The sequence below is a fragment of the Ovis canadensis genome, chromosome 14, assembly GCF_042477335.2.
Source record: "Ovis canadensis isolate MfBH-ARS-UI-01 breed Bighorn chromosome 14, ARS-UI_OviCan_v2, whole genome shotgun sequence".
Classification (NCBI taxonomy): domain Eukaryota; kingdom Metazoa; phylum Chordata; class Mammalia; order Artiodactyla; family Bovidae; genus Ovis; species Ovis canadensis.
In genome coordinates, this window is record NC_091258.1 from 66,383,994 (window position 1) to 66,407,197 (window position 23,204).

Below are 23,204 nucleotides of genomic sequence, written 5' to 3' on the forward strand. Positions count from 1 at the left end.
TCCTTGGGCAAGTTGTTGGAAGGTAACCCACACCCCTGGAAGGTTCTAGTTGTCTGTTTATTTTAATGGAAATGAAGGCATAACACGTCCTAGAAAAATAAAGATTTAGGATACAAACTAGACATAGGGGTCAGGGTTGCCCCAGTGGTCGGGTATCTTTGGTCTGGGGCTGGACAAAGTACCAGGGGTTCTAGTCCAGGAGGTGCTAACCGAGGACCCCGGCCCACACCCCCCATACATGTGGGCAGGAAGGGCCCAGCTGGGAGGGTCCATGAGTCTCTAGGCACAGGACTGCCCGTCCTCCACCCTGGATTCCAAGCAGTTCTGAGAATGCTGGACATCGGTGGAGCTATTAATAGTGTTTCAGGGAGTGATAGGGAGAGGGCTGGGGGTAGGGGGCAGGGGAAATTCAGTCATTTGGCAGGGCTTTCAGCTCACAGCTAGTACCAGGTCGAGGTGGGGCAGAGCCCCCAAGTCAGGACCCCCAAATCTCCCCATGTAGACCAAGGAGAGGGCTGTAACAGAGGCAGCATCCTGTCTGAGGAGTGGACCTCCAGGGCACGGAGAGGTTGAGCACCTGGCCAGGGAGGGTGTAGTGTGTGTGGGTAGAAGGCAGCCGCTGTGTTTATGAGAGGGCCCCCTCCTCCCGGCCTGGATTTCGAGCACCATTGTCAGGGGAGGCCTGGGGGCCGGCGGGTCACAGTTCCAAGGGCTCTTCCACAGGCACTGACTGTAGCTGCGTCAGGACCTTGGTCTCGGCTTCCAGCCCCTCGTCCACCTCACCCCCTGCGGTGGCCCCCAGGAGCAGCCCCTCGGGGTCAGGGTCCGGCAGCCTCAGCACGGTGTGGGGGGCCTGTGTTCCCAGCCCCTTCTCTTCCTCTAGCAGCCCCTCAGTGCCGGCGCTCAGTTCTAGCCCGGCTGGCCAGATGGGCACGGCTGCGGGCGATAGCAGCAGCCCCTCAGTCGGGGGCGCCGGGAAACCGGGCAGGAGGCCAGAGGAGTCTGGGGAGAAGGGCAGACTTGGGGCGGGGGTGGGGGTGGGGGGCGGCTGGGATGGCTGCTGCACAGGAAGCGCGCCTAAGGCATGGGCCTCCGGAAGAGCAGGGCTGGTGGCCACCGGGAGGGCTCCTTCGGGCACCGAGATGGCTGTGTCCGGCTTCAGGGGCAGGGCCAGGCTGGGGGCGGGCGGCAGAACCTGGGAGACCAGCATGCTGGTGGGGAAAGTGGCGGTGAGGATGATCTTGCCCTGCTGCACGGCCACACCTGTCACGATGGGGCTGCCAGACACGGAGTTGGCCAGCAGGAAGTTTCCTGTGGGGAGAGGGGGGAGCCGAGGAGCCCAGGTGAGGATGAAGCCGCTGGAGGGTGGGCACGGGGATTAACCAGAGGCAGAAGGAGCCCCTTCAGGGTGAGGGTGAGGCCAAGTCTTCCTGGCCTGAGCCTCAGGAGGGTCTGGGACCTGCCAAGGAAGAGCTCCCCTCCCCCCACTGCAGTCCCAGGAAGCCCACCAACAACACTCCCCTCTCCCAAACAAGTGCACCCCCCACCCAGCCACCAGAAGGGGTTACCTGGGGTAGTGGCCGAAGGCAGCTGCAGCGCAGTCACACCCACACCGGAGTTTATCAAGTGCACATTGGCGGGGCCCGAGGCGCCAGCCACCTTCACTGGGCTGCCTGGCCCAGCTGCCAGCAGCTGCAACGGCCCCACGGCCTGGGGCAGGGTCACCACCTGGGAGGTGGGCACCACCTGGGGCAGGTTCAACAATGGGGAGGTGGGACCCAGGCCGGCAGGGTAGCCAGGGGGTGGGGAAAGCGGCACCACTTGGGGAGCAGCCATGGAAGTCACTGGTCCTGGGGGCAGTGGAAAGGTGGCTGCCGTAGGGGGGCCAGGCACCACCTGGGGCAGAGGCGTCGGGACCTCCTCTCCAGGGGGCCCTGAAGCAGTCACCTGAGCCCCCTTGGTCTCCGGGGCTTCAGGCTGAGCCTCCTCCAGTCGAACCTCTCCAGTCTGAGGGTCCAGAACCAGGGAGGTCTTGCCTTCGCTGGGTCCTTGGGGGCTGGGCTGTGGAGCAGGGGCACCCCCAGTGAGCAGCAGGGGGCCCAGGCCGGAGGCCTCGCCCAGGGCCAGGCTGTTGATGATGACGGGGCTCCCATTGAGGAGCACTGCTGGAGAGCTGCCGGCCGCCAGGAAGCTCCCATTCACCAGGATGGAGGAGGAGGCAGGGCAGGGTGCGGGAGGGGAGGCCCCGGCCAGGAATATGGAGCCTGGCGCTGGGCCCTCGGCAGCCGTCGGAGCAGCCCCCCTCTCCAGGTCTTCAGGACTGCGGCTGGACTCGTCCTCAGTAGTGGGGTTTCCATCAGACTCGCTGGCCAGAGAGAGGATTGTGAGTGGTGGACTCATGCTGTGTTTCCCCACGGGCCAGCCCCATTCCTGCCGGAAGCCAGAGGCAAAGTGCTCGGAGAAAGCACAAGCCGCCCACTGCCTCCCATGTCCCCCAGCCCAAAATTTTGTGGGCAATTTCAGGGAGTTAATGAAACCTCCTCTCTGAGACCCAAGGGAGGAGTCTCTGTAAGCCTGGTCCTGATACCACTGCCCAAAGGTTCAAGCTGAACGCTGAGGGTGAGAGGGGGCCCTCCTCTCTCAACTCCTCGGCTTTAGGGTCTGAGAGGCTGAGCAACTGGGCTGCCCGAAGTCTCCAGAGTCTGCCTGAAAACAGCCGAGTGGCTTTGGAGACACTAAGGAGGGAGTCGCCAGCTCAGTTCCCGGTGCCCAACCCCCCTTCCCCTCCCCCCGGGCGTCGAAGAAGGAGCGAGAGGCCGGCGCGCAGGGTGGGAGGGGAAGGGCTTGGGTTACAGGGAAACCGGAGCTGGGGAAGGTTCACGTTTCACAACAAAGACAGACGACGGACCACGCTGTCTGGGCCCTGGGGGGGGGCGGGAGAGACGATGAGACAGCCGCGGTCAGGGAGGTACTGGCTGCGAAGGGGTCTGAAGAAGCCCCTACGCCCAGGAGCGAGGACAAAGGCCTCTCCTTTCCCGCAGCCCCTTTTTCTCACTGCCGCCCCCAAGCCTAGCCGCGGGCGCGGATGGGATCTGAGACGGAGCCTTGAGTGGAATAGAGGGAGGCGGTCTCCCCAGCCTCTGCGAGAGTAGCGGTGTTAGGGTGGAGGACAGGGCGAGTGCCTAGTTAATCCACGCGGATTCCTCGCGCTCGGCCGGCGCCTGAGGGTGTGAGCGGGGCGCGGGGGGGGGGGGGTGTCCGAGGACAACGGGTCTGCGAGAGCGGGGTACGTCCCCGGGAAAGCCGGACTGGCGCCGCCCCGGGCCCCTCACCTCTTGCAGGGCGCGCCGCCGCCGCCCCCGGTCCGGTCGCGCTGTCGTCGGTTCTTGAACCAGTTGCTGACTTGCGTGAGCGAGAGGCCGGTGAGCGTGGCCAAGCGGCGCTTCTCGTCCGGCGTGGGGTAGCGGTTGCCGCGATAGCAGGCCTTCAGCGCGGCGCGGGAGCGCTCCTTGAAGCAGTAGACGGTCTCCTCGCCGTCCCAGATGGTCTTGGGCAGCGGGAATTTCTTGCGCAGACGGTACTTGTCCACTGCGCCCAACGCGCGGCCGCGGGCCCGCTCGGCCTCGTGGTAGCGCGCGCGCAGGTAGAGGTCCTGAAGGAAGGCGTGGTGGGCGGCGGGGAAGGGGCGGCTCTCGAGCAGCCGGTAGAGCTCGGCGTACTCGCCTCGCTGGAAGGCAACCAGGGCCCGAGCGCGCAGCACAGGATCGCTGCCACGTAGGCGCTCGGCCGGAGGCAGTGCGCCCAGGAAGCGGCTCAAGCGGCCGGCGTGGCCCGCCTGTAGCAGCGCCTCGCACACGCACGCCACCTGCTCCGGCGAGAAGCGGAGCCCCGTGGGCGGCTCGGCAGCGGCCTCGGGGGGCGACCCGGGGACGCCTGGGGATCCGGGGCCCTCCACTTTCACCGCCGTTTCGCCCGCCCCGGCCCCGGCCGCCGCCGCCGCCTCACCCTCGGCCGCCTGCAAAGTCTGCAGGAGCTGGCGCGCTTCCTCCTCCTCCTCTTCGGTCGCCGCCGCCGCCGCTACCACTGCCTCCCCCCCGGCCGCCGGCCTCGCGCTCGGCTCCGCAGGCAAGGTAGCCATGTTTTGCAACTTTGGGAAGTTCCTCCCTCCTTCTCCTCCTCCCTCGGGCTTTCCCCAGCCCCCTCCCCCGCCCGTCTCCCCTCCCCACCCCACCCCCCACTTCGTGCTTCCCGATCTTCTCCCGCGTACCCGCGTCTCCCCTCCTCAATACCGATGCCAGGCCCAGCTCTCTACTAGGGTCTCTGTCCCAGTGTCTGTGTGTGTGCCCGTCCCCCTCCCTGTCTGTCCGTGATTCTCCCTTTGTTTTCCCTCCGCCTCAGGCCGCGCTTTTTGCCTCCCCCCGCGTGTGCCTCTGGTTCAGGGCCTCAGTTTCCCCATCGGGACAACGGAGAAGGTAACGGGCCGTCCTGGAGGGCTAAGGGCGCGAAGCCACCTCTGCCCCGAGACTAAGCTTCTGCACGCCGCCGTCTCCAGGGTCCTCCGGAGGCCCCCCTCACTCCCCATCTCGGCCCACGCTCCACCCCTCGGAATTCCCGGCTCCGCAGGGGGGCGGGTCTGGTTGGGAGAAGGGGCGGGGGAAACGGGCTGGAAAGTTTGCAGCAACTTTTCTCGAGCTTAAGTCTCAGAAACGGATGAGCGTGGCCCGCGCAGGCGCAGTAGTACGAGGACCGCTGCGCTAGCTGCCAGTCCAGCCCGCCTCTTCAACGCTGTCGAATGGCACAGCTGGGCCACAGCTGGACAATGGGCGGTGCCTCCGAGGGGCCCGCTCGTCTTCTCCTATTGGCCAGGTGCCTAGGCCACGCCCCTCAGCCCTACCCCCACCCGATTCGTCTGCTTCGCCTCCCGCTAGCTTCCTGCCAGGCCATTGGCCGCCTCCGCTCGCCTTCCGATTGGCCCGCTGAGCAGCCTCTTGCCCTCGACTCAAGCTGCAGACCCCAAGGAATTTCAGAATTTGGGGCAGACGGAAGGGCCTTTTATTCGCGAGGATCGGGGGTGGGGGTCCTAGGTGGGGAAAGACAATAAATATCGAGGAATGTCGGGGTCTCAGTGCATCCAAAACGTGGATTAGGGTGCTGGGGTCCTGGAGCCTGTCAGCGGGTCAGAGGAAAGGTCAATAAATACCCAAACTGCCGAGGCGGACGGAGCCGGCGGGCTCCGAGAGCAGCGCACGTGAGAAGGAGGGCGCGAGAATCCCGGAAAAAGCGGGGCTGTCAGAAACAAAGATTCCCAAGAAAGCAGGCGGAGCTCGCGCTAGACTTTCGCTGCGGAGAGCCTTCCTGAGGGGGCGGGGCCTCATGCACAAGGAGGATTTGTGGTTTGCGAGCCGATGTGGGTGGGGGTGCCTGGAGGGTGAGAAACAGATGAGCCCTGGCCCTGCTGCCTTCTCTAGGTCGCAGCTTGCCCATCCAGATCGGGGGCCTCAGCTAGGCAGGCGGAAGAAGTCTGCGATCCCCCCAGCAGCAGCAGCAGCAGCATTCCCCGCTACAAGCCTCCCTGGAGCTGCTGCCCCGGCTCCTCCCTCCCCGGCCGCCAGGGGGCGGGCCCGGATCACGGGGCTGAAGCTGGGGCGGAGACCCACGCTTGGAGTGTTGTGAACTGGGAGGCGATGGGAGGGGCTTCTGGGCCCTGCCTCGGTCACCCAACCCTCCAGCGGAGCCCGAGTGTAGGAAAGGCTCGGGTTCTAGGGTTCAGGCGGAGAAGGCGGCTCCCGGGCGGGGTCAGACTGCGGCGAGATGGCCGGAGCAGGCCACCAACCCAATGCAGCCCAGGGCGGCGGCAACAGCCAGAGCAGCGGCGAACAGGAGCAAGGAACGCGCCTCCGATAGGTCAGGCCTAGGGACCTGCAGGGAGAGAGCGAGGGTCAGCACCCAGCGATACGAGCCTCTGATTGGCTCTCGGGACTTGCCCCGCCTACGCCTAAGGGGGTCCACAACCCTGGCACCCGCCCCGCCCCCCTCACAGGGCGGGTAGCTCTGGTTGGCCGGCTCGCAAACCTAAGTCTTGTCCGAACTCATTATTGGCTGCTTCCTAGAGACCTGTGTTGATTGGCTGCCCGAGAATCCTCCCTCCCCACCGCTGGCCTAGCCCCGCAGAGGCGCTGCTAAGCAGAGGCGACTTCGGGTACGTGGAGCTGGGCGGGGGCGCGCGGCGGGCGGGCGTGAGCAGCCGGACGTACCCTGGCAGGGAGCAGCAGGTGGCGGCGGTGCATGGGGCCTGGCCCCACCAGCGGGCATTGGCCCAGAGCCACGGCCGGGGGGCCATCTAGCTGGAGAGAGAAGGGACAGGTGACCCGATCTGAGCCCAGCTCGGCCCGGCCGCCCTCGGCGGGGGGCGAGAGACAGCGAGGGGAGTCGAGGTCGGAGAGGTTATCTAGGGAGACCCCGAATGCGATATCCCGAATGGGGATATGGTGAAAAGCCTAAACGAGGGAGATCTGGTCGATGTGGGGTGAATGGAGAATATCTACTGACTGCAACCACAGAGAGAGGGGGGCCCTAAATCTGGACGGGGGTACGGGGTGACAGAGACAGGGGCAGCAAAGAGGGGCAGCAGGCTTGTCGCAGGGGAAAAAGAGGGGTCTTACATGGGAAGGTGGATCCGTAGCCCGGGGACTGGGGACCCCCGTGACAGCTGGAAGGAGAAGAGAGAGGCGTAGGGCGCGTGGAGGGACGAGGAGGGCGGTGGCGCGGCGTGCCCCAGCCTGGCCCCTCGCCCTCCCCCAGGTGTGTACACCTGCAGCGGGCCCACCTCCCCCGGGCACCTCAGGGAAGGGGGCAGGTGAGGGACTCGCCTGCAGCTCCCCCGGCCTGAAGCAACTCCATCCTCTCCTGCAGCTGCCGGACGTGCGCCTCCAGGTCACGGTTCCGAGCCTGGGCCTCGCGGAGTTGACTGCGGGGAGGTGAGGACCGTGAGCCCTTGAGGCTCTGACTTGAGAGGCTGCTAAAGATGGTGACTGCCCCAGGGCCCTGACCCCGACCTGGCGAAGTTCTGGTTGGCCTTATGGATGGCCGCTAGCTCCTGGCTCAGGCTCTGCCGGGTCAGCACCTCCTCCTCCAGGGCCTCCTGGAGCTCCCGCAGCGTCACCTCCGGCTCTGCCACCGCCTCCTGAATGGTCTCCGGAACTGCCACTTCAGCCTGGGTATGGAAACGGGGCTTAGGGCGGCCTGAGGCCTGGGGAGCATTCAAGGCAGGACTAGGATCCTCCCTCGACCTCTATTCCTGCACCCCCTAGATCCTTCTGGAATCTCCACAGCTCCACAATGATCCAGACAACCTCCTTTGGAGGGCTAATGCCAGCCCAGTCCTACTCATCTACTCATCTCCAGCCTCTACTCATCTCCAGCCTTTACTCTGTTCTCCTCCCATCCACCATCCACACCAAAACCAAAGGGATGTTCCTATAACACTGCTCAACTTGACCAGGTCCCTCCTCTGCTCAGATTTTCTCCAGTCCCTCAGAGCCCTCAGGAGGAGGCACACCACACTGAAAGGCCCTGTCTGGTGTGCCTGGGCTGGCCTCAGCCACCCCACTCCTCATTCTTCACGGTCCTTTCTCCTGGAACAGTGCAGCCGTACTACCCTCCTTTCACATTTAAGAGCAAATCAGCTGGTTCCCACCTCAGAGCCCTTACTCTTAAGGTTCTCTTTGCTTTTCCTCCCATGGGTGGTCCTCCTCCTTCTCCGGGGCTTCCCCTCCCTTGAGAGTCCCCCTCCATGCATTAGAAATTAGAACTCAGTGACCTGTTCTAATTTCTTTGTGAGGGTCACGTCTGACCGAAGTAGCCTTGTCTCTACTTGGTCTTCCATCCCTTTCTATGAAGGAAGTTCCTAGGAGGTCCAGCACTCCATGGCACACGGTATCCCTGAAGGCCTCCCCTTCTCGTCCCTCACTGACGCTCCTCCAGGGACTCACCGTTTCCTCTGGTGGGGGCACTGTGGGTTCCAGGCTGGGCTCTTGCAATGGCTCAGGCAATGGCTCGGCCTCCAGTTCCATGGGCATGGAGCCCAGGATCTCATCATCCCTGGGGAGAGGAGGCAGCCGAGGGGTGGGAGGATGAACTGGCCTCACCCCAGAGGCTGCTAATCCCCTGGGTTTAGAGCCAGGACACCTTAGCCTGTGCCCTGGGGCAGCCAGACCTGAAGTCTCCAAGGTTTAAGGAGGGAGAGAGGCAGAGTGAAGGGGACAAATTGCCAGGCTGGGGTGAGGGGAAGGGAACAGGTCCTCCTCTTGTTAGGAAAAGGCCAGCCCCTGGCATGGCCTCAGGTCCCTGGAAGCTGAGCTTCCCTTCTTTGGGAACCTGGAGTCAAGACACCCATGTTCTAAGATCTTCCCTTCCCCTCCGTCTCCATGTCCCCTTCTCAGGCCTCTCTCCTTAGGGACTATGGAAGTGAGGGGCACACTGCCCGGCTCTGGCAACCTCCAAAGAGGTTGTGTTCAGATTGGGTGTAGGATCCCAAGACTGACAGTAGAGAGCAGCCTACCCCCTCAGACCCAGGTGCTGGGAGGAAGACAGATCCTCCCAAGGAATATGAAATTGCAATAAAAGTGATGTTCCCTCCAACCCAGCAGTCCCTCTTACGGAACTGGGCCTCAAGGACCCAATGACCCTGGACAAGGATAAAGACCTTTGCCAAGACCAATTTATGGCTGTTCATCCAGCTTAGGTCAGGACAGAGAGGCTGGTTGACTAAGTCCTGCCAGTCCAGTGGAGAGAGCACTCCCCAGCAGGTCAGGATTGTGTGGTAGTTTGTTCATGATAAGAAATGGCATTTGCAGTACATTGTCCAATAACAGAACGGGTTAGAATACAGCATGTTCCCACAGTTGTTAAGGAGGTGTGCGTGTGTGAGCCAGGGACCGCCGCTGCTGGCAGGCTTCGTATTTTCTGATATACTTGTGATAGGCAAATATATTATTTGCAGAATCAATGTTTTAAAAAGGCTTTGTGGTTATGTAATTCAATGAGTCTGTGTTCTTTTAAGACTGACTTAACAATTCTAAACTCCTAATTTTCTAAGACTGTGAGGTCCCATGACTGTACGCTAGACATGGAAAAGTGGAAAGTGAGAAGATTCTGCAAGGCCAAGTCTGTGACTCAGGTTTTACAACTGAATCTAAATTTCAGAGTTCTCAGGATCTGAGAGTTTAAGGTTACAACTCTGGACTCCTAAAAGTCCTTATTTCCCAAGACGATAAGATTCCAAGACTGACCCTGTAAGTCTCCTGGGCGCCATCAGGGCAGCATGTGATAACCTGGAGTAGCCCCCCAGGGCTTCTTGGGGGGACCTTTCCGCTCCCCCCCCATCCACTCCTCTCCGGCTGCAAAGGGGCCATGCTTACCTGAGGGCCATGCAGGAGTAGGAGTAGCCCACGAAAGGCAGGTGGACGCCCAGTGGCATGCCTTCCTGCATGTCTGACAGCGTCTCCTAGGCGAGAGAAACACAGGTGTGAGGTGAGCAGCAGCTGTCAGGGCTGGCCCCTCACCCATTCCCAGTGTTGGCTTAAGTTCCCACCACCCCCGACCCCAGCCCTGTGTCTATCTAAAGTGGACTCCACATCATTTCATTGCATCCTGCTGCTTCCTTCAGAGCACTTGCCACAGTAAAGGTATATCTTCTCCTGACTGTACGTAGAGGAGGGCAGGGACCTGGTCCATGAGTGTCCCCAGCAGTGCCCAGCACAAGGGCAGTCAGACAGAGCAAGCCTGGGGGAGCTTGTACCAACAGCTGAGGGAGAGAAGGCCTAAGGAAGGGAGGGAGGTTCCTCTATGGTACTTTCTCACCTCTCATCCTTCCAGGTCACGTAGCCCCCTCCTCCAGGAAGCCCTCCAGGACCTTTCATGCTGCATCAGGAGGCGTGCCCCCTGCACCTCCCCGCCTGTCTCAGCCCTGATCTCTCTGGGGCGTCACTGTCAGGGACAAGTCTGGGTCTCCCACTGGACTGTGAGTCTAGGTCACTGCTGGCTTCCTAGTACTCAGCCCCCACAGAGCAGGGGTTCTGGGGAAGCAGTGATTTCAGGACCCCAGGAGGAGGGTACTCTCCTAACCTCAGTGTTATGGCGGAGGTATGAGGGGTACCTTCTGCAGAGCTGGGGTCGCAGGTACCTACCCCGCCCCCGCTCACCATGGCAGTGAGCCCGTCCTCCACCATATCGAAGTTGCACGTGTCCGTGGCACCCTCGAAATCTGGCGTGAAAGGGGGAACGCTGTCTCGGAGGCTGTCCCATTCAAGGCCAAAGAAGAAAGGATGCTTCCGGAAATCTCCTGCTCCGTTCCGGCCCAGGCGCACCTCCGGAGGACACAGCAGCTGCTGGATGAGGTCTCGAGCCTCCTCGGGGACTCCTGCGTCGGCCAGCGGGAGAGAGAGGTGCTCCTGCTCGGAAGGGGCGGGGAAGAGGGACTGTTATCTGGGAGCCTTCGCAGAGAGATCACGAGCTCCCCAGGCGGTGCTCACCCTGTAATGCACGATCTTGCCGTAGGTCTCGGCGGTGGAGTCGGCGTAGAAGGGCGTCTGCCCGTAGAACATTTCATAGGCGAACACGCCCAGCGCCCACCAGTCACACTCGGGCCCGTAGCTGCCAGTCCCCGGCCCGCCGCCCACCGCCTGCAGGATCTCGGGAGACAAGTAGTCCGGGGTGCCCACAGCCACCAGCGACCGTACCTGAGCCAAGAGGACCACAGCTGAGCTTGGCCCCGCCCCTCCTACCTCTGACTCCGCCTCCTCCTAACCTCGACCCTGCAGCTTAGTCCCTCCTTCTGCCTGTTCTAACACCGAGCCCCCACAAGGAGGCTTAGTCCTGGGTCTCCTCTTTCCCCTCCACATCTGGTCCTGCCCTCACGCTGGCTCGGCCTGCACACCTCAGGCCCGCCCCACACCCTGCACCTCCGGTTCCGTTCTCCACCCCGACTCCACCCCTTATTGGTCGCCGGAGCTGCCCCAGGACCGACGCACGGCTCACCGTTCCATCCGCCCTCAACTTGAGGCAGGAGCCGAAGTCGGCCAAGCGGATGTGGCCGCAGCGGTCCAGCAGGATGTTGTCCGGCTTGATGTCCCTGCGCGGAGGGAAGAAGGAAGGGGAGGGGGATACGCGAGCCTCTCTCCCGTGGTCTCACCAGGCCCCCGCCCTCTTAAGGGTCACAGCTCTCCGATTCCCGCGCCCCTGGGCCCCGGCAGCGCCCACCTGTGCACGTAGCCCAGCCGGTGCACCGAGTCTATGGCCATGACAATCTCGGCCAGGTAGAAGCGCGCCATCTCGGCCGGGATCCGCTCCCCAAACTTGCTCAGCAGCGTTAGCAGGTCCCCGCCCACGTAGTACTCCATGACAAGGTACTGGGAGGGGGCGTGTTATGGGGGTCGGTACCGGTACCTTGACTGGGCACCGATCTCTGACATCCCAGGACAAAGACTCCCAGAGACGCCCCATCCCTGGGCAGAGACCCCGCAGGCGCAGCCACGAGAGATTTCCCAGGCCAAAACAGACACCCCCTACCCCCAATCCGCGTTCCTCTAGGATGTCACTAGACAGAAATTCACTCCCCACCAAGAAAGTCAGGGAGAAAGAGAACCCAAAGACCTTCCCCGATGTCCAGAGTATGGAGCCCACAGTCACCCGGCCTGGGGCTCACCAGGTAGTTCTCGTCCTGGAAGGCGAAGTGCAGCTGCGTGATCCAGCGCTGGTCCCCGTTCACCAACACGTCCCTCTCTTCGCGGAAGCACGACACCTGCGGGACACCCGGAGCTGAAGCGGGCGAGGGAAGGGGGCGACGCAAGGGGGGGATCCTCAGTACCCTACCCACACAGCCCGGCCCTCACCTCGCCTCTCTTCAGCATGTCCCACTTATTCATGATCTTCATAGCGTACACCTGGCCCGTCTGCTTCATCTTCACCACCGCCACCTGAAGGCGCAAACAGGATAACGGGGTGGAGGTGGACGGGAGACTCCCGGACGCGCGGGGATAGGACTCCGCCCCGTAACCCGGCCCAGACATGGCCCGGCCCCCACAAGCCACGCCCACTGGCCTCAAGCCCTGCCTTAGGCTCTAAACTCAGTCATTCATCACTTTCTCAGGCCCGTCTCAGAACTACGTCCCCCGCCCACTGTAGGAAAAGGCAGGTTCCAGCCCCACTGAGCTGCCTCGGCTGCTCCAGGCTCACCTCGCTGAACGCCCCGCGTCCGATAACCTTCAAAATCTCGAAGTCATCCCTCTGCAGTCGGACCTCCTTAAGCCTCGCCGCGATGGGCTCCACTGGAGGCGTGCAGGGAACCAGAATCACATGGACTGACATTGGAGACGAGGCAGTCCCGCCCTCGGTCCCCTGTCCTTGCCTCTCCCCTTAGGGCTGTCTGCCTCCGTCTTCACATAAACGTTTTGTAAGGTTTGGGGGGCCCTAAACTGCCCTCCTATGGAGAGGTGTGTTGTCTGCGAACCCCTTTCTGGGACAGAACATTAGGCCAGAGGGCTCTCCCAGGTGCAGGATGAACGGGTTGAGGTAACAAGTCTGCTGAAAGGAGTCTGTGATGAAGAGAGAGAGAAGAAACAGGCCCAGTTCACAGAGCTCCTGGGGCATCAGTCCCTACTCCCAGTGACCTGGCCCACCCCCAGGGCGCTCTCTCATTCAGTCTGTCTTGCGTTATGGCCCAGAGCCTGCAATTTAATCCAGCACCTTAGGCTCAGATACAGGTGGCTTGTGGCCCACACTTTGGGAAATCCCGAGTTTAGAGTTGGGGCCAGGAGAAGGAACAGGAGAGGGAGACGAAGCCAGCGTGGGTCTATCTACAGCCTGGGCACCAGTGCTGCAGACGCGGCCAAACGCGTGCTGTGTTCTCAACTCCAGGAGGAGGTTTTACTATCACTCCTTATCTACAGATGGGGAACCAAGACCCAAGACAGGTGAAGTCCTCTGCCCAAGGTCCTAGAGCCAGCAATGTGGCAGGGGGCAGTTTGGGAGAGAGCAGGCAGAGGGTGGAGGCAGGAGACTGAGGCAGGAGGACAGGAGGCCTGGAAGAAGCTTGGAGCCTCCGAGGCAGGAGGGAGAGGGAGATGGGTACAGCTAAGGATGAGAAGGATACTGTGGACTACGGAGAGGGTTTGGGGTTCAGGGAGAGTGGGCCTGCCGGGAAGCAGCAGCCGGGGCCCAGGATGGGGGAGGGTGGAGAGAGCCAAGACATTGAGCCCTTTTAAGGCAGCGGGAACCCAGGCCCCCTCCCCCGCCCCGGCAGCCTGGCAGGGGAGGGGCCGCAGGATGCTGCCCGGCCACAAAAGGAGCGCTCCTTACAGGAGTGCTGATTCCTGTCCCCGCCTCAGGTCTCAGTTTATCCTGCAGCAAGAAGGAGGCTGAGAGAGTTACTAAGGGCTGGGGAGAAGGTTCTCCCAGAGGCCAAGTTGTCAAGCACTTGGCCTCCACATTCCCGTCTGCAAAATGGGAAGGAGAGAAGCAGGGCCTGGGTCAGAAAGAGATGGACACGAGAGGGAGCAGAAAGCAGAGAGGACACAGGGACACCCAGGGCCCCAGGACCAGGAGCAGGCTACTGAGGGCCAGAATGGCAGATGTCGGAGACGCCCCAGAGCCCCGGCCAGGAAGGGCTGAGGGCAGACAAGCAGGAGGCTGAGGCTAAACCATTTTCCCTGCGGACCTGTCTCCAGGGGAACTCAGCCAGAAGGGACTTTGGGGGGGTGGGGGCATGCAGCATGGAACCTGCAGAGAAAGTGGGCCCTCCCAGAAGACCCCTGGTTGTTCCTCCTCCAACCAGGGGGTGCTGGGTGATGCCTGTCTGCAGAGCTGGTTCTCCCTGGGGCCTGAGTCACCGCGCCCTCCCAGGGCCTGGGCACCTGTTGGGGCAGCTGGAGAGGCTGGCGCCGAACACCTGCCTGTCGGCCGCACCCCTGGCAGCTGCCCTGTTCTGTCTCTCCCGCTCCCCCTGCACTCTGGCAGGGTGGAGGGCCATGGAGCCCATTTTGGTGGTGGTGGTGGGGAGTTCCCCAGGAGACAGGGCTCCCCAGCAGGTCCCTAGGCCTAGACTCGGGGAGGGGGTACAGGAGGGGACCACAAAAGGCAGCGCCCAGCCCAGCTGACCACGGCTCCCAAGTCTTGGTTGAGTCATGGCTACCCGGGCCTCTGCTGACCCTGCTCTGCCCTACGCAGTGGAGCGCAGGGGGAGGCACACATCGCCCCAAGTACTGGGCTCCTGAATGCGAGGCTCACCCCATGTCCATCCTGCCCCCAGCAACCAGCCCAGACCCACCTCCTCCCTCTGCCCTGCCCCCATCCCCAAACCTGGGCCAGGGGTGGGGAGTTGGAGGGGGAGCCCCTGCAGAAAGGTGGGCACTCACCCCACTCCAAGAAGTCGGCCACATACTTGTCCTGGGCCAGGTCGGAGGCGCCCAGCTCCTGGTGGACGCCCAGGAGAAGGTCGAGCAGGGGCTCCAGCCCCAGGAAGCCGGGGTCCAGCACCAGCTGCTGGAGCCGCCTCAGCCGCACCTCGGCTGACATGTCGGGCAGGCAGCACCATGGCCCCCTCCCCGGGCCTGGGGCTCAGGGTCCTCCCGTCACGGGGCCTGAAGGGCCCTGTGGGGGCCCCGGCCGCATGTCTGCCTGTCCCTGGCTGTCCCCTGGGCCTCTCTGACCACTTCTCTCCGCTGGCTGCGAGGGCCTCCTCCCTTTCTCCCCACCCCTCGGGCCAGCCCCCTCCAGCCTCCTGGCCTTAACCCCTCACAAGCCAGGGCCCCCCCACTCCCGCCTCCCCGGGCTCCTCTGAAAGCCTCAGCAATGAGGTGGGGGGCAGTGGAGAATCTCAACCCTCAAACTCTCCCCCTCTCCCACCGAAAAGACCTGGCACAGGTGTGACCGATGCCAGAGATGAGCCCTCCCATTCCCCGGAGGGGACCAATTGAGGTTCAGAGTGATCTGGCAACACCCCTCCCAAGCTGTGGAGCTGGGAGGGGAGAAAAAGGGGTGAGGCCTGGGAAGGGGGGGCGGGAGGCCAGGGCAGCTTTGCGGGTGACTCAGCCAAGGATTCAGACTTTGGGACGGTTTAAATTTAGCCCTCAAGCCCTCTGTTTTACACTGCCTTTTTTTTTTTTTTTTTGGCAGGAGGTGGGGAAGGGGCGGTGAGAGAAATGGGAACGGAGGCCCTCAGCAGCCAGGACCAGGGGTGACCCACTGGCCAAAGCCGGGGGAGCCAAAGGAGCCCCCAAAATAGCTCCCTGGGCCCTGGCTGCACAGCCACATTCCTGCCCAGGCTAGGATTAGAAACAAACATTTCGGGGGGTGAAGGGCGGAGCGGGAAGACACTACTCCGTGTGGCTCCAGAGAGCCGCCAGGAGGGACTGTCGTTCTTTCCAGTGCGGACAGTCCTCCCAGAGGAAACTGTGGTCTCTGGGCGGCCCTGGGTGCCGGGCCCCCTGGCAGAGCCGGCAGCCCAAGGCTTGTGCTGGCAGCAGGCCACTCGGGGGACCTCGGGGGCTCCCTGTCACTTCTGATTTGGACACTTTGAAAAGGCAACTTTAAAAACGCCCACTGAAGACCTTGAAGGGGTCCTGGCAGCTCCCTTCCCTCTGAGAGTTTGGCGGGAGGGTGGGGGGTTGAGGGATCCTCCCCATCTGAAGGGCCCTGCCCCCAGCCGGCCAGAAACTGACCCATCAGCTCTGTGCCCCTGGCACCGCCCTCCTCCAGTCTTTTTCCTGCCATTGAAAGGGGGTTTGGGGGGAGACTGGGCCTAGCTCTTGCTCTGCATAAAGCGGACTGATTCTAGGACTGCACTGAACACACACACACTCCCTCCACACCTCCGCGGAAGGGAACAGAGACTCGGTGAAAACAGGGAACTTTAGTATAAATAAGAGGTCCCAGGGGACAGGGAGGGCCCCCAAGGGGCTTCCATAATTTAACACTCTTCAAAAGCACAAGGAACAGCAAGGGCAGGGCTGGGGCCAGGGGAGGGGTGGGCCACCCCCTGCCCTGCGCACCGGACGGAGGGGCACGCTGCAGAGCTGGGGCTCTTGTGGGGGGCAGTTTCTCCCCCAGGAGTGACCAGTCACATGCTGGGGACAGGGAGGCTAACACTGATGTCTTGAAGGAAGGGGTCATTGTACTTGGCAGTGGGTGGGGACGAGGTGGAGGCCACACAGGCCACTACATCCCCCCCGTGTCTGGGCCAGTCTAAGGGACCATCTACCCCCAAATCTGTGCAGGGCGAGGGACCGGAGCAGTCCATCTGTCATGGTTAGTCTCGTTAATACGTTGATCTGTGAGTTCAGCGGGAAGGGTTACACTAGGAGGCTGGGGGTGTGGTGTGGGGGGACTCCGACATCCACGGCTTCACACCACTGTGCCGCTTGGGGAGTTGCCTGGCTGGGAGGAGATGCCCTGGGGAAGAGGAGAGGTGAGACAGGCAAGGGTTAGAGACCACCTGGGGTTCTCACCAGTCCCGCGGGGAGGGAGCCAGGCTGCTGCTACCCTGGCCTTGCCCTTGAACCCACCCCAAACACCATCAGAGAGGCCACTGCTCTGGGCTCAGGAACTTAAATCTCGGCTAGCTTCCCAGTCCCAGCAAGTGGAACTTTTATACAATAAAGTCCTCATTTGAGCCTGAGCAGAGAGGATGGGGAAGGGGTAGGGGAAAAGGGAGGAGGGGGGAACTGGGGTCCCCTTCTGCCTGGGGGGGGGGGAACCTGAGATTCTGGTGGGGAAGGACTTAGGGACAGTCCTACCTCTACCACTGACTTGCTGGGTGACCTGGGCCAACTTCCTTCCCCTGTCTGGGCCTCGGTCTCCTCGTCTGTGAACTAGGGAGATAGAGGGGTCTCTTTCAGGGCTCACCAGCTTCCCCAAATCTCGATGCCCCTGCCTCAGAGACTATGCTTTAAGCTCTAGGGATCCAGGAACCTACAACTCTAAAACTCTTCCAGGGAACCAAGGCACAGCCCTCCCATCTGGCCTCCTGGCCCTCGAGCCCAAAGCCCAAGGAGACTCCTGACACCCCAGCTCCCAAGTCACACAGCACCAAGCCCCTACTTCACTCGCTGGGGCCTCTCTGCGCCCCAGAGCCAATCCAGGAGGTGGGCACATCCACCCGCCACCCACCTTCAGGCATCCCTTTCCTCAGAGGTGAGAACGGATAGGAAGAGGCAGTGCCTCACTTGAGGTCACACAGGGAGCCAAAGTGCAAGCTGGAACCCCGAGCCTGGATCCCACAGCCCACGCCTCCAGCCGTGGGCTTGCATCCCAGGAGTCTGACACCCAGGCTGGAAGCTGGGGCCCACAGGCTTAGTCTTGCCCATAGAGCTGGACCTGCAGCGTTAGAAACATCTCACCATTCCTGTAAGACCTGGCCATGCGGGGCCCACTGACTGCCCTTCAGATAGCTGGCCCCAGTCTCCACCACTCCCAGAGGCTTCTCCTACCTGACCTGCTGCTGATGTTGCCTGGCAAGCATTCTAGAAGCCACTCTAAGACCTGGGGAGCCTTTTTCTGGGACAAGATTTCCATGGCTTCCCCGAACCCCAGGGGGCCGGAAGCTGTGCACTAACGAAGCCCTCTGCCAAGGCCCGCCTCCGCCTGGGTCCTGGTGGGCCGGCGAGGAGAGACTCACCGCCTTGCCCGGCCGGGCCCAGGTGCAGATGAGACCCTCCTGGCAGGCAGTGATGATGCAGTCCTCCAGGAAGAGGAGGACCGTGAGCCGCTCCTGGGCGATCTTCTTGCACACCAGCGGCTCCAGCAGCGGCACCTCGTGGATGCGCGGGCAAAGCGCGGTGCCCAGCACCTTGGCGGGGTCCAGCCGGCTGCGGGGGGCGGGACCGCTGGGCTTGTCCCCGCCGCCCCCGCCCCCACTGCCACCCCGGCTGATGTTGCCCAGACTGTGGTAGCGCTTGTGCTCTTTCTCGGCCCCGCGGTCCCGCCGCTCCTGCAACGTGAGCGTGGCGAAGCGGCCGATGCTGAAGGGCGTGCCGGGCTCTGCCGCCGTGCCCGGGCCGCCCGCCTTGCCGCTGCCCGCGGGGTGTGGAAGGCTGTTGGAGCGGGATAGTGAGCGGGGCAGGGGCCCGGGGCCCGGCTCGCCGCCCCTCGAGCCGCTGGCGGTAGGCGGCGTGGTGCCGGGCGTGCCGGGGAGGGTGCGCGTGCGGGCCAGGGGAGGGTGTGGGTAAAGCACGTCTTCGGTGAGGTCCCACAGGCAGAACTGCGTGTCCTGGCCGGCCGAGCCGAAGCGGTAGGTGATGGAGCCAGCCTTGGGCAGCGGGGACAGGGGGGCGCCCCCGCCGGAGCCTGTGCTCCCAGCCTCCGGCTCCTCCTCCTCCTCGCCACTCCGCTCCCCATCGGCGCCCGCGGCCGCCGCCTCCTCCGCCCTTGTGGTGTAGGGGTCGAAGGCCACGGCGTTGACCCAGGACTTGTGGCCGTGGCCCCGGGCCACCACGCGGCCCTCGGCGAAGGACCACACGGTGACCAGGTCATCTTCACCCCCCGTCACAACGTAGCGCCCATCGGGGCTCCAGCACACGCAGAGAAGGCCCCCAAAGTAGCTCTTCATGAGCCCCCGCAGGAGCATGGAGTCGAAGTGGAAGACGCGCAGGCAGCCATCCTGGCTGACGCAGGCCAGGTGCCGGCCGTCGGGCGAGAAGGCGAACTCGTTGAGGGGCCCCTCGCCCACCGCCCACTTGGCCAGCGGGTTGCGGGGCGCCTTGCTCTTTGCGGCGTAGACGGCAAAGCCCTCGCCCTGCTTCAGCAGGCTATACTGGGGCGGCGCCGAGGCGCATGGGTGGCCGACGTTGTACAGGTACAGGTGGCCGCTGGCGTGGGACGCCAGGAACAGGCTCTCTGACTCGGGCAGCCACTTCAGATACGTCACCTTGGTCTTGTCGATGAGCCGCTACCAGGGGAGAGAGCGCAGTTGGGAGAAGGCCACCCTCCCCTGGCCCACCTCCCCCTGAGCCTGGTTCCCGGCAGAAAGTCATCATCCCCAGCCTGGGTCTCCCAGGAGAGGAGGGGCTGAGGGAAAAGGACAGACACCAGCACGGGAAGGCAGGGGGAGAAAGGCAGTGTGAGGGGCGCTGTAGAGTCTCAATGTCCCTTCTTCGGCAGGAGGGCAGTCCTGCATTCCAGAGCAACTGTCTTCTGTCTAAGCCCCTCTACCATCTTTACCGTGTCATGCTTAAGGCAAGAAATTGATTCACCGACTATCAGCTCCCCTGAGGGAAGGGACCTTTGCTTATTTGGTTCATTGTTCTGGCCCCACAGCGCAGAGCTCCACAGGTAGGAGCCCTGGAAAGTAGTTCCTGGACTCATCAATGACAACCCCCATCCTATCCACTGAGCATCTCTGCTCCTTTTTGTCCTCAGCACTCTCTTCCACACCTGCAAGAAATCCTGTGGGCTGGAGCTTCAAAATTCACCCAGAAATGGACCTGTTCTCATCTCCCTGCCACCGAATCCAACCACCCTGGTCTCAGCCCTCATCAGGCTTGTGATGGCCTAACCGGCCTCCCGGCCACCACTGCCCAGGTCTCTTCTCTACACCATTGCCAGAGAGATGCGACTAAAACCTAAGCCAGCAACCTAGCACTCTCTCCCACTCTGAACACACATGGCAGCCTTTATCAGGCAGGGCTCCGGAGAGAACCAAGTCTTAAAGCCCTTAGGCATCCAGTGCCTGTAACAAATTAACTTCTTTCCCACCTATCTAAGTGGATTCCCATTCTGCATTCTCTGGAGAATTTAGAAATCAAATCGTTTCTGCTTTCTATAACTCAGGTGAACCCAGGTGGCAAGCGTTCATGACCTTCCAGACCCTCCATCTCCTCTCCCTTCCGAGTTGTTTCTGAGAACTCCTCTATTACCCTCCCCCTCAACACTGCTCTGGTCACCCAGCCTTTCTGCTCTCCTGCTTTGGGCATCTGTGCTAGCTGTTCCCTCTATGCAGAACGTCCTTCTCCCCAGTAACTTCTCCTGCCTCCTTCAGGCCCTTTATTTCCCTGTCACCTTCCAGCGAGACCTTTCCTAACCTCACCAAGCACTCCCCATTCGCCTCCCCTGCTGGATTTTCATCCACAACTTGCTGACACACGGCATACTTAGGTAGTTGATAACTATCTGTCTCTGCCAGCGAGATGAAAGCTCCACAAACAGAGGGCCCTCTGTTTTGTTCACTGAGATATAATACTCCCAGTGCTTAGAGCAAAGTCTGGCAATGAACGAGAATGCTCAGTTAATATTTTGTGAATGGATAAACTAGTCCATTTTTAATCCATTCCCCGTTCAACTCACTTTCCTCTGCCATTCATGCTTTCTGTACATTTGGGACACCCTCTCTGAACACAGGAGAAAGAGAGGACAAGAGTAGTTCTGGACACAGATAAACTCCTCCGCTGACATTTCCCCTTACGCCAGGACTGAGCAATCTCCACATGTGATTTTACAACAGTCCTGTGAGGTAGGGACAGGAATCCCACTTTGCAGTGGAGGAAAACTGAGGCTCAGGAACAGGCACCTTCCCAAAGCCACACAGTGAGTAGATGATGTAGTCCAGAATTTGAAGAGCAAGGGCTCTGGCTTCAAACAAATCCCAACCAGTGACCAGCCTCAGTTTTCTAATTTGCAGAATGGGTCTCACAATCCTAACCTATTGGTTGATGAAAATGCCAGGAGTAATGTGTCCAGCATAGAGCTAACACCGCACAGGGCCTGGGCACCAGAGGTGCACCTGTCATCGCTGGCTGTCATCAGAGTAACTGCTGTCCGCCCCCCCAACGTATCTGTCAGTCCTCCCCCATCTCTCCCTCACTCTGCCCCCACTCAGGCCGACACTGCTCCCCAGGCAGCTGTAGTCTCACACAAACAGCCTGCGGGCGGGTGGGGCGGGAAGGAGTTGTGAGCCATGGGGCCCCATAATCACCTCCTCATTGAATAGTTTGCTGGTGTCCTTCTTGATGAGATCCAGGTACTGGACTTGGCCAGCTGAAAAGCCCACCAGCAGGGAGATGGTCTCCGTGGCAGCAGTGAACTGGTTGAAGTCATGGCAGGTGGGCTGAGTGCCCTTATAGATCCGCTTGTCAATTGGCTTGTTGAGGTCAATGGACTTGAGTGGTGGGAGAAAACGAGTTAATGGCTTCTACCACTGACAGGAAGGAAGAGGCTGTTGAGGTTGGGGGAAAAACCACTAAGAGGAAGCAGGGCTAAAGCCCTGAGGGAAGTGGGTAGGTGGATGGGTAAATGAGGAGGAAAGGGGAAACCACAGACAGGAAGGACGACCCAAAACACAAACAGAAGAGAGCGCCAGGCAGGAAGGCTCCCCTGCTGCCACCACATGAGGCCACTAAGTGCCTCCTTCCCCAGGCTGGACGCCCCTCCCCACCCAACTTCAGGGACTCTTGCCTACAGCTTCAGTGCAGGGTCCCCACAGTTCCTGAGCTTTTATACCTTTCTTGTCCTCCTCCATAATTTCAGCAACACCCCTAGGTCTTAGCACCACAACATTCCAAAACCACCAAAACTCAGGATCACCCAATCCCCAGAATGCTAAAGCCCAATGTTCCAAGAGTCTCTTCACTCTGGAGTTCCTAAATCTCAGAATTCTCATCACACAGTTCAGGAACCCATTAAATCTCACAGTCCCCCCAAATTTTAGGTGCCTTCATCACCTCTGAACTCTCAGGATCCCCAACACTTCCGGAGGCCACCATTTACTCCAAGGGTCTCACGTCCTCTAGGACCGACATCACTTTAGAGACACCTGTCATACCTGAGGATATCACCTCCATATTTCCCATCAGCTCCAAGATTCTCATTTCCTCCAGCACTGTCATTAATCTCCAGAACCCCAATTTTCTCTAGAGTCCCATTCACCTTCATGATCCCTATTACCTCTAAGCCCCAGTCACTTCTAGAATCCTCCTTATCTCTGGGCTCCCTAAGTCCCCCGGACAACCCCAGAATGCAATATCCCTGGGTATCACTTATGAGCCTCCAATTCCTAACACCTGCAAAATGCCTGCCAGCCAGAACCCTGGAGGACCCCACAACCATCTCGAATTCTCCATCACCTCCACAACAGTCACTATCCCAGAAGCCCCAAGCATAACCTGGGGATCTCACGTGATCTCAAGGCCTCCCACCACCTCCAGGATGGTCAGCACTCAGGGGGCCTCCACTCACCTTTTAGAACCCTGCATCACCTCCAAGAACCCTTTCCCCCTAGGACTTGCATCACATCCAGGATGCTTGTCTCCGGGCCCTCTGTCATTCAGGTACCCTCCTGTCACTTGTGAATCACCTCAGGGGTCCCCATCCTCTCAGCCTGCACCCAGGGCCCCAAGGTGCAGGCCGCTCACCCGTTGGCTCCCACGGCGACAGCAGCCCGGGTAGAAATAGAGCTCGCGGCCCAAGTTGAAGCAGACGCGGTCTCCCCCGGCGCCCAGCCCCGCGGGCGTGGCGGGCGGCTCCCCGGCCCCGGCGCCGTCGGGCTCCCCGAGACGCACGAGGCTTAGGCGCACAGCAGGCAGCGCGGGCCCGGGCCCGGGGCCTGCAGGCGGAGGGGACGGAGCGGGGCCCGCGGCGCCGGGGCCCGAGGCAGAGGCAGGGCCGGGCTGAGGCTGCGGCGGCTGGGGCGGCGCCGGGGTCTGGGCGGAAGCCGGACCCGATCTGCGGGCGGCGCCGTCGCCGGGGAGCAGCTTGTAGAAGCCCTCGCGGGTGCGGAACTGCGACTTGATTTCCGCACAATCCCCCATGGCGGCGCCGGGGCCAGAGCCGCCCTCCGCGCCGCCCGCCGCCATCTTGGGCGCCCCCCCCAACCCCAGCCCCGGACCCCGCTGCTGCCGGACCGCCGCCCGCCGCCGGGCCCCCTGCCGGAAGCCGGGGTCCGCACCGGAAGAGGTGGGGTCGTCGCCCGGGCAACGCCTTTTCGATTGGCAACAGGGTAGGGAGGCGGGACGACCTCCAGCCGTCGCTCCCGTAACGGTTCTGGGTCTGAAGGCGGGGCTACAAGGTGGGCGCGGCCTTAGTGCCTGCGACCATCTAGTGGTTGGCTGTGGGGGCGGGGCCCTCAGGGAAAGAGGCGTGTCCATAAAAGAGCCATAGTCCCTAGCAACGGCACCCTGGGAACCGTTTGCCTAGCAACGGGAGTACCCGCAAGAGAAGGC

The 23,204-nt window shown here is 61.8% G+C and overlaps 3 protein-coding genes and 2 long non-coding RNA genes across 13 annotated transcripts; 2 read left to right on the plus strand and 3 right to left on the minus strand.

Moving 5' to 3' along the window:
• Positions 1–38: 38 nt before the first annotated feature.
• Positions 39–4,544, minus strand: SIX5 (SIX homeobox 5). Of its 2 annotated transcripts, none has more exons than XR_011248433.1 (3): positions 3,333–4,544; positions 1,569–2,430; positions 39–1,311 (listed from the first exon to the last, which is right to left on the minus strand). XR_011248433.1 is itself a non-coding variant. In XM_069549212.1 (3 exons), the coding sequence occupies exons 1-3, from the start codon at positions 4,136–4,138 to the stop codon at positions 698–700; spliced, it is 2,217 nt and encodes a 738-aa protein (XP_069405313.1). In that variant the 5' UTR covers positions 4,139–4,544; the 3' UTR covers positions 39–697. The 2 variants fall into 2 exon arrangements, 1 of the variants encoding a protein (XP_069405313.1); XM_069549212.1 differs by having other exon boundaries at positions 1,569–2,365.
• Positions 2,882–5,122, plus strand: LOC138418185 (uncharacterized). Its single transcript, XR_011248436.1, has 2 exons — positions 2,882–4,130; positions 4,399–5,122. It is a non-coding gene; the product is annotated as an uncharacterized lncRNA (long non-coding RNA).
• On the minus strand, positions 5,030–15,921 carry DMPK (DM1 protein kinase). 7 transcript variants are annotated; one of them, XM_069549221.1, is made up of 17 exons: positions 14,417–15,921; positions 13,694–13,718; positions 12,893–12,936; positions 12,235–12,321; positions 11,892–11,975; positions 11,705–11,800; positions 11,260–11,408; positions 11,038–11,131; positions 10,533–10,739; positions 10,188–10,451; positions 9,420–9,505; positions 7,992–8,100; positions 7,056–7,213; positions 6,870–6,967; positions 6,663–6,709; positions 6,255–6,340; positions 5,030–5,919 (listed from the first exon to the last, which is right to left on the minus strand). In XM_069549221.1, exons 1-17 carry the CDS (start codon positions 14,588–14,590, stop codon positions 5,760–5,762), a joined length of 1,968 nt encoding a protein of 655 aa, XP_069405322.1. In that variant the 5' UTR covers positions 14,591–15,921; the 3' UTR covers positions 5,030–5,759. The 7 variants fall into 7 exon arrangements, with proteins under 7 accessions (XP_069405322.1, XP_069405317.1, XP_069405319.1 ...); XM_069549216.1 differs by lacking the exons at positions 12,893–12,936; positions 13,694–13,718 and having other exon boundaries at positions 10,203–10,451; positions 12,235–12,326; positions 14,412–15,921; XM_069549218.1 differs by lacking the exons at positions 12,893–12,936; positions 13,694–13,718 and having other exon boundaries at positions 6,255–6,344; positions 10,203–10,451; positions 12,235–12,326; positions 14,412–15,921.
• On the plus strand, positions 8,528–12,488 carry LOC138418186 (uncharacterized). Its single transcript, XR_011248437.1, has 2 exons — positions 8,528–10,445; positions 10,558–12,488. It is a non-coding gene; the product is annotated as an uncharacterized lncRNA (long non-coding RNA).
• DMWD (DM1 locus, WD repeat containing) lies at positions 15,893–23,033 on the minus strand. Of its 2 annotated transcripts, XM_069549213.1 has the most exons (5): positions 22,398–23,033; positions 20,963–21,145; positions 17,672–18,940; positions 16,791–16,865; positions 15,893–16,446 (listed from the first exon to the last, which is right to left on the minus strand). In XM_069549213.1, exons 1-5 carry the CDS (start codon positions 22,836–22,838, stop codon positions 16,399–16,401), a joined length of 2,016 nt encoding a protein of 671 aa, XP_069405314.1. In that variant the 5' UTR covers positions 22,839–23,033; the 3' UTR covers positions 15,893–16,398. The 2 variants fall into 2 exon arrangements, with proteins under 2 accessions (XP_069405314.1, XP_069405315.1); XM_069549214.1 differs by lacking the exon at positions 16,791–16,865.
• Between the last annotated feature and the right edge of the window lie 171 nt (positions 23,034–23,204).

What these genes read in the sequence shown, in the direction of transcription:
- SIX5 (XM_069549212.1), bottom strand. Translation starts at nt 4,138, where the DNA reads ATGGCTACCTTGCCTGCGGAGCCGAGCGCGAGGCCGGCGGCCGGGGGG. An exon ending in GGCGGCGCGCCCTGCAAGAG is followed by an intron (nt 2,366 to 3,332) that starts GTGAGGGGCCCG and finishes CTCTCTGGCCAG; the next exon opens with CGAGTCTGATGGAAACCCCA. An exon ending in GCCTTCGGCCACTACCCCAG is followed by an intron (nt 1,312 to 1,568) that starts GTAACCCCTTCT and finishes CTCTCCCCACAG; the next exon opens with GAAACTTCCTGCTGGCCAAC.
- DMWD (XM_069549213.1), bottom strand. Translation starts at nt 22,838, where the DNA reads ATGGCGGCGGGCGGCGCGGAGGGCGGCTCTGGCCCCGGCGCCGCCATG. An exon ending in GTCGCCGTGGGAGCCAACGG is followed by an intron (nt 21,146 to 22,397) that starts GTGAGCGGCCTG and finishes CCACCACTCAAG; the next exon opens with TCCATTGACCTCAACAAGCC. An exon ending in CCAGCAAGTCAGTGGTAGAG is followed by an intron (nt 16,447 to 16,790) that starts GTAGGACTGTCC and finishes CCTCTTCCCCAG; the next exon opens with GGCATCTCCTCCCAGCCAGG.
- DMPK (XM_069549221.1), bottom strand. Translation starts at nt 14,590, where the DNA reads ATGGTGCTGCCTGCCCGACATGTCAGCCGAGGTGCGGCTGAGGCGGCT. An exon ending in TACTCCTGCATGGCCCTCAG is followed by an intron (nt 8,101 to 9,419) that starts GTAAGCATGGCC and finishes TCCTCTCCCCAG; the next exon opens with GGATGATGAGATCCTGGGCT. An exon ending in CTACGGATCCACCTTCCCAT is followed by an intron (nt 6,341 to 6,662) that starts GTAAGACCCCTC and finishes CTCTCCAGCTAG; the next exon opens with ATGGCCCCCCGGCCGTGGCT.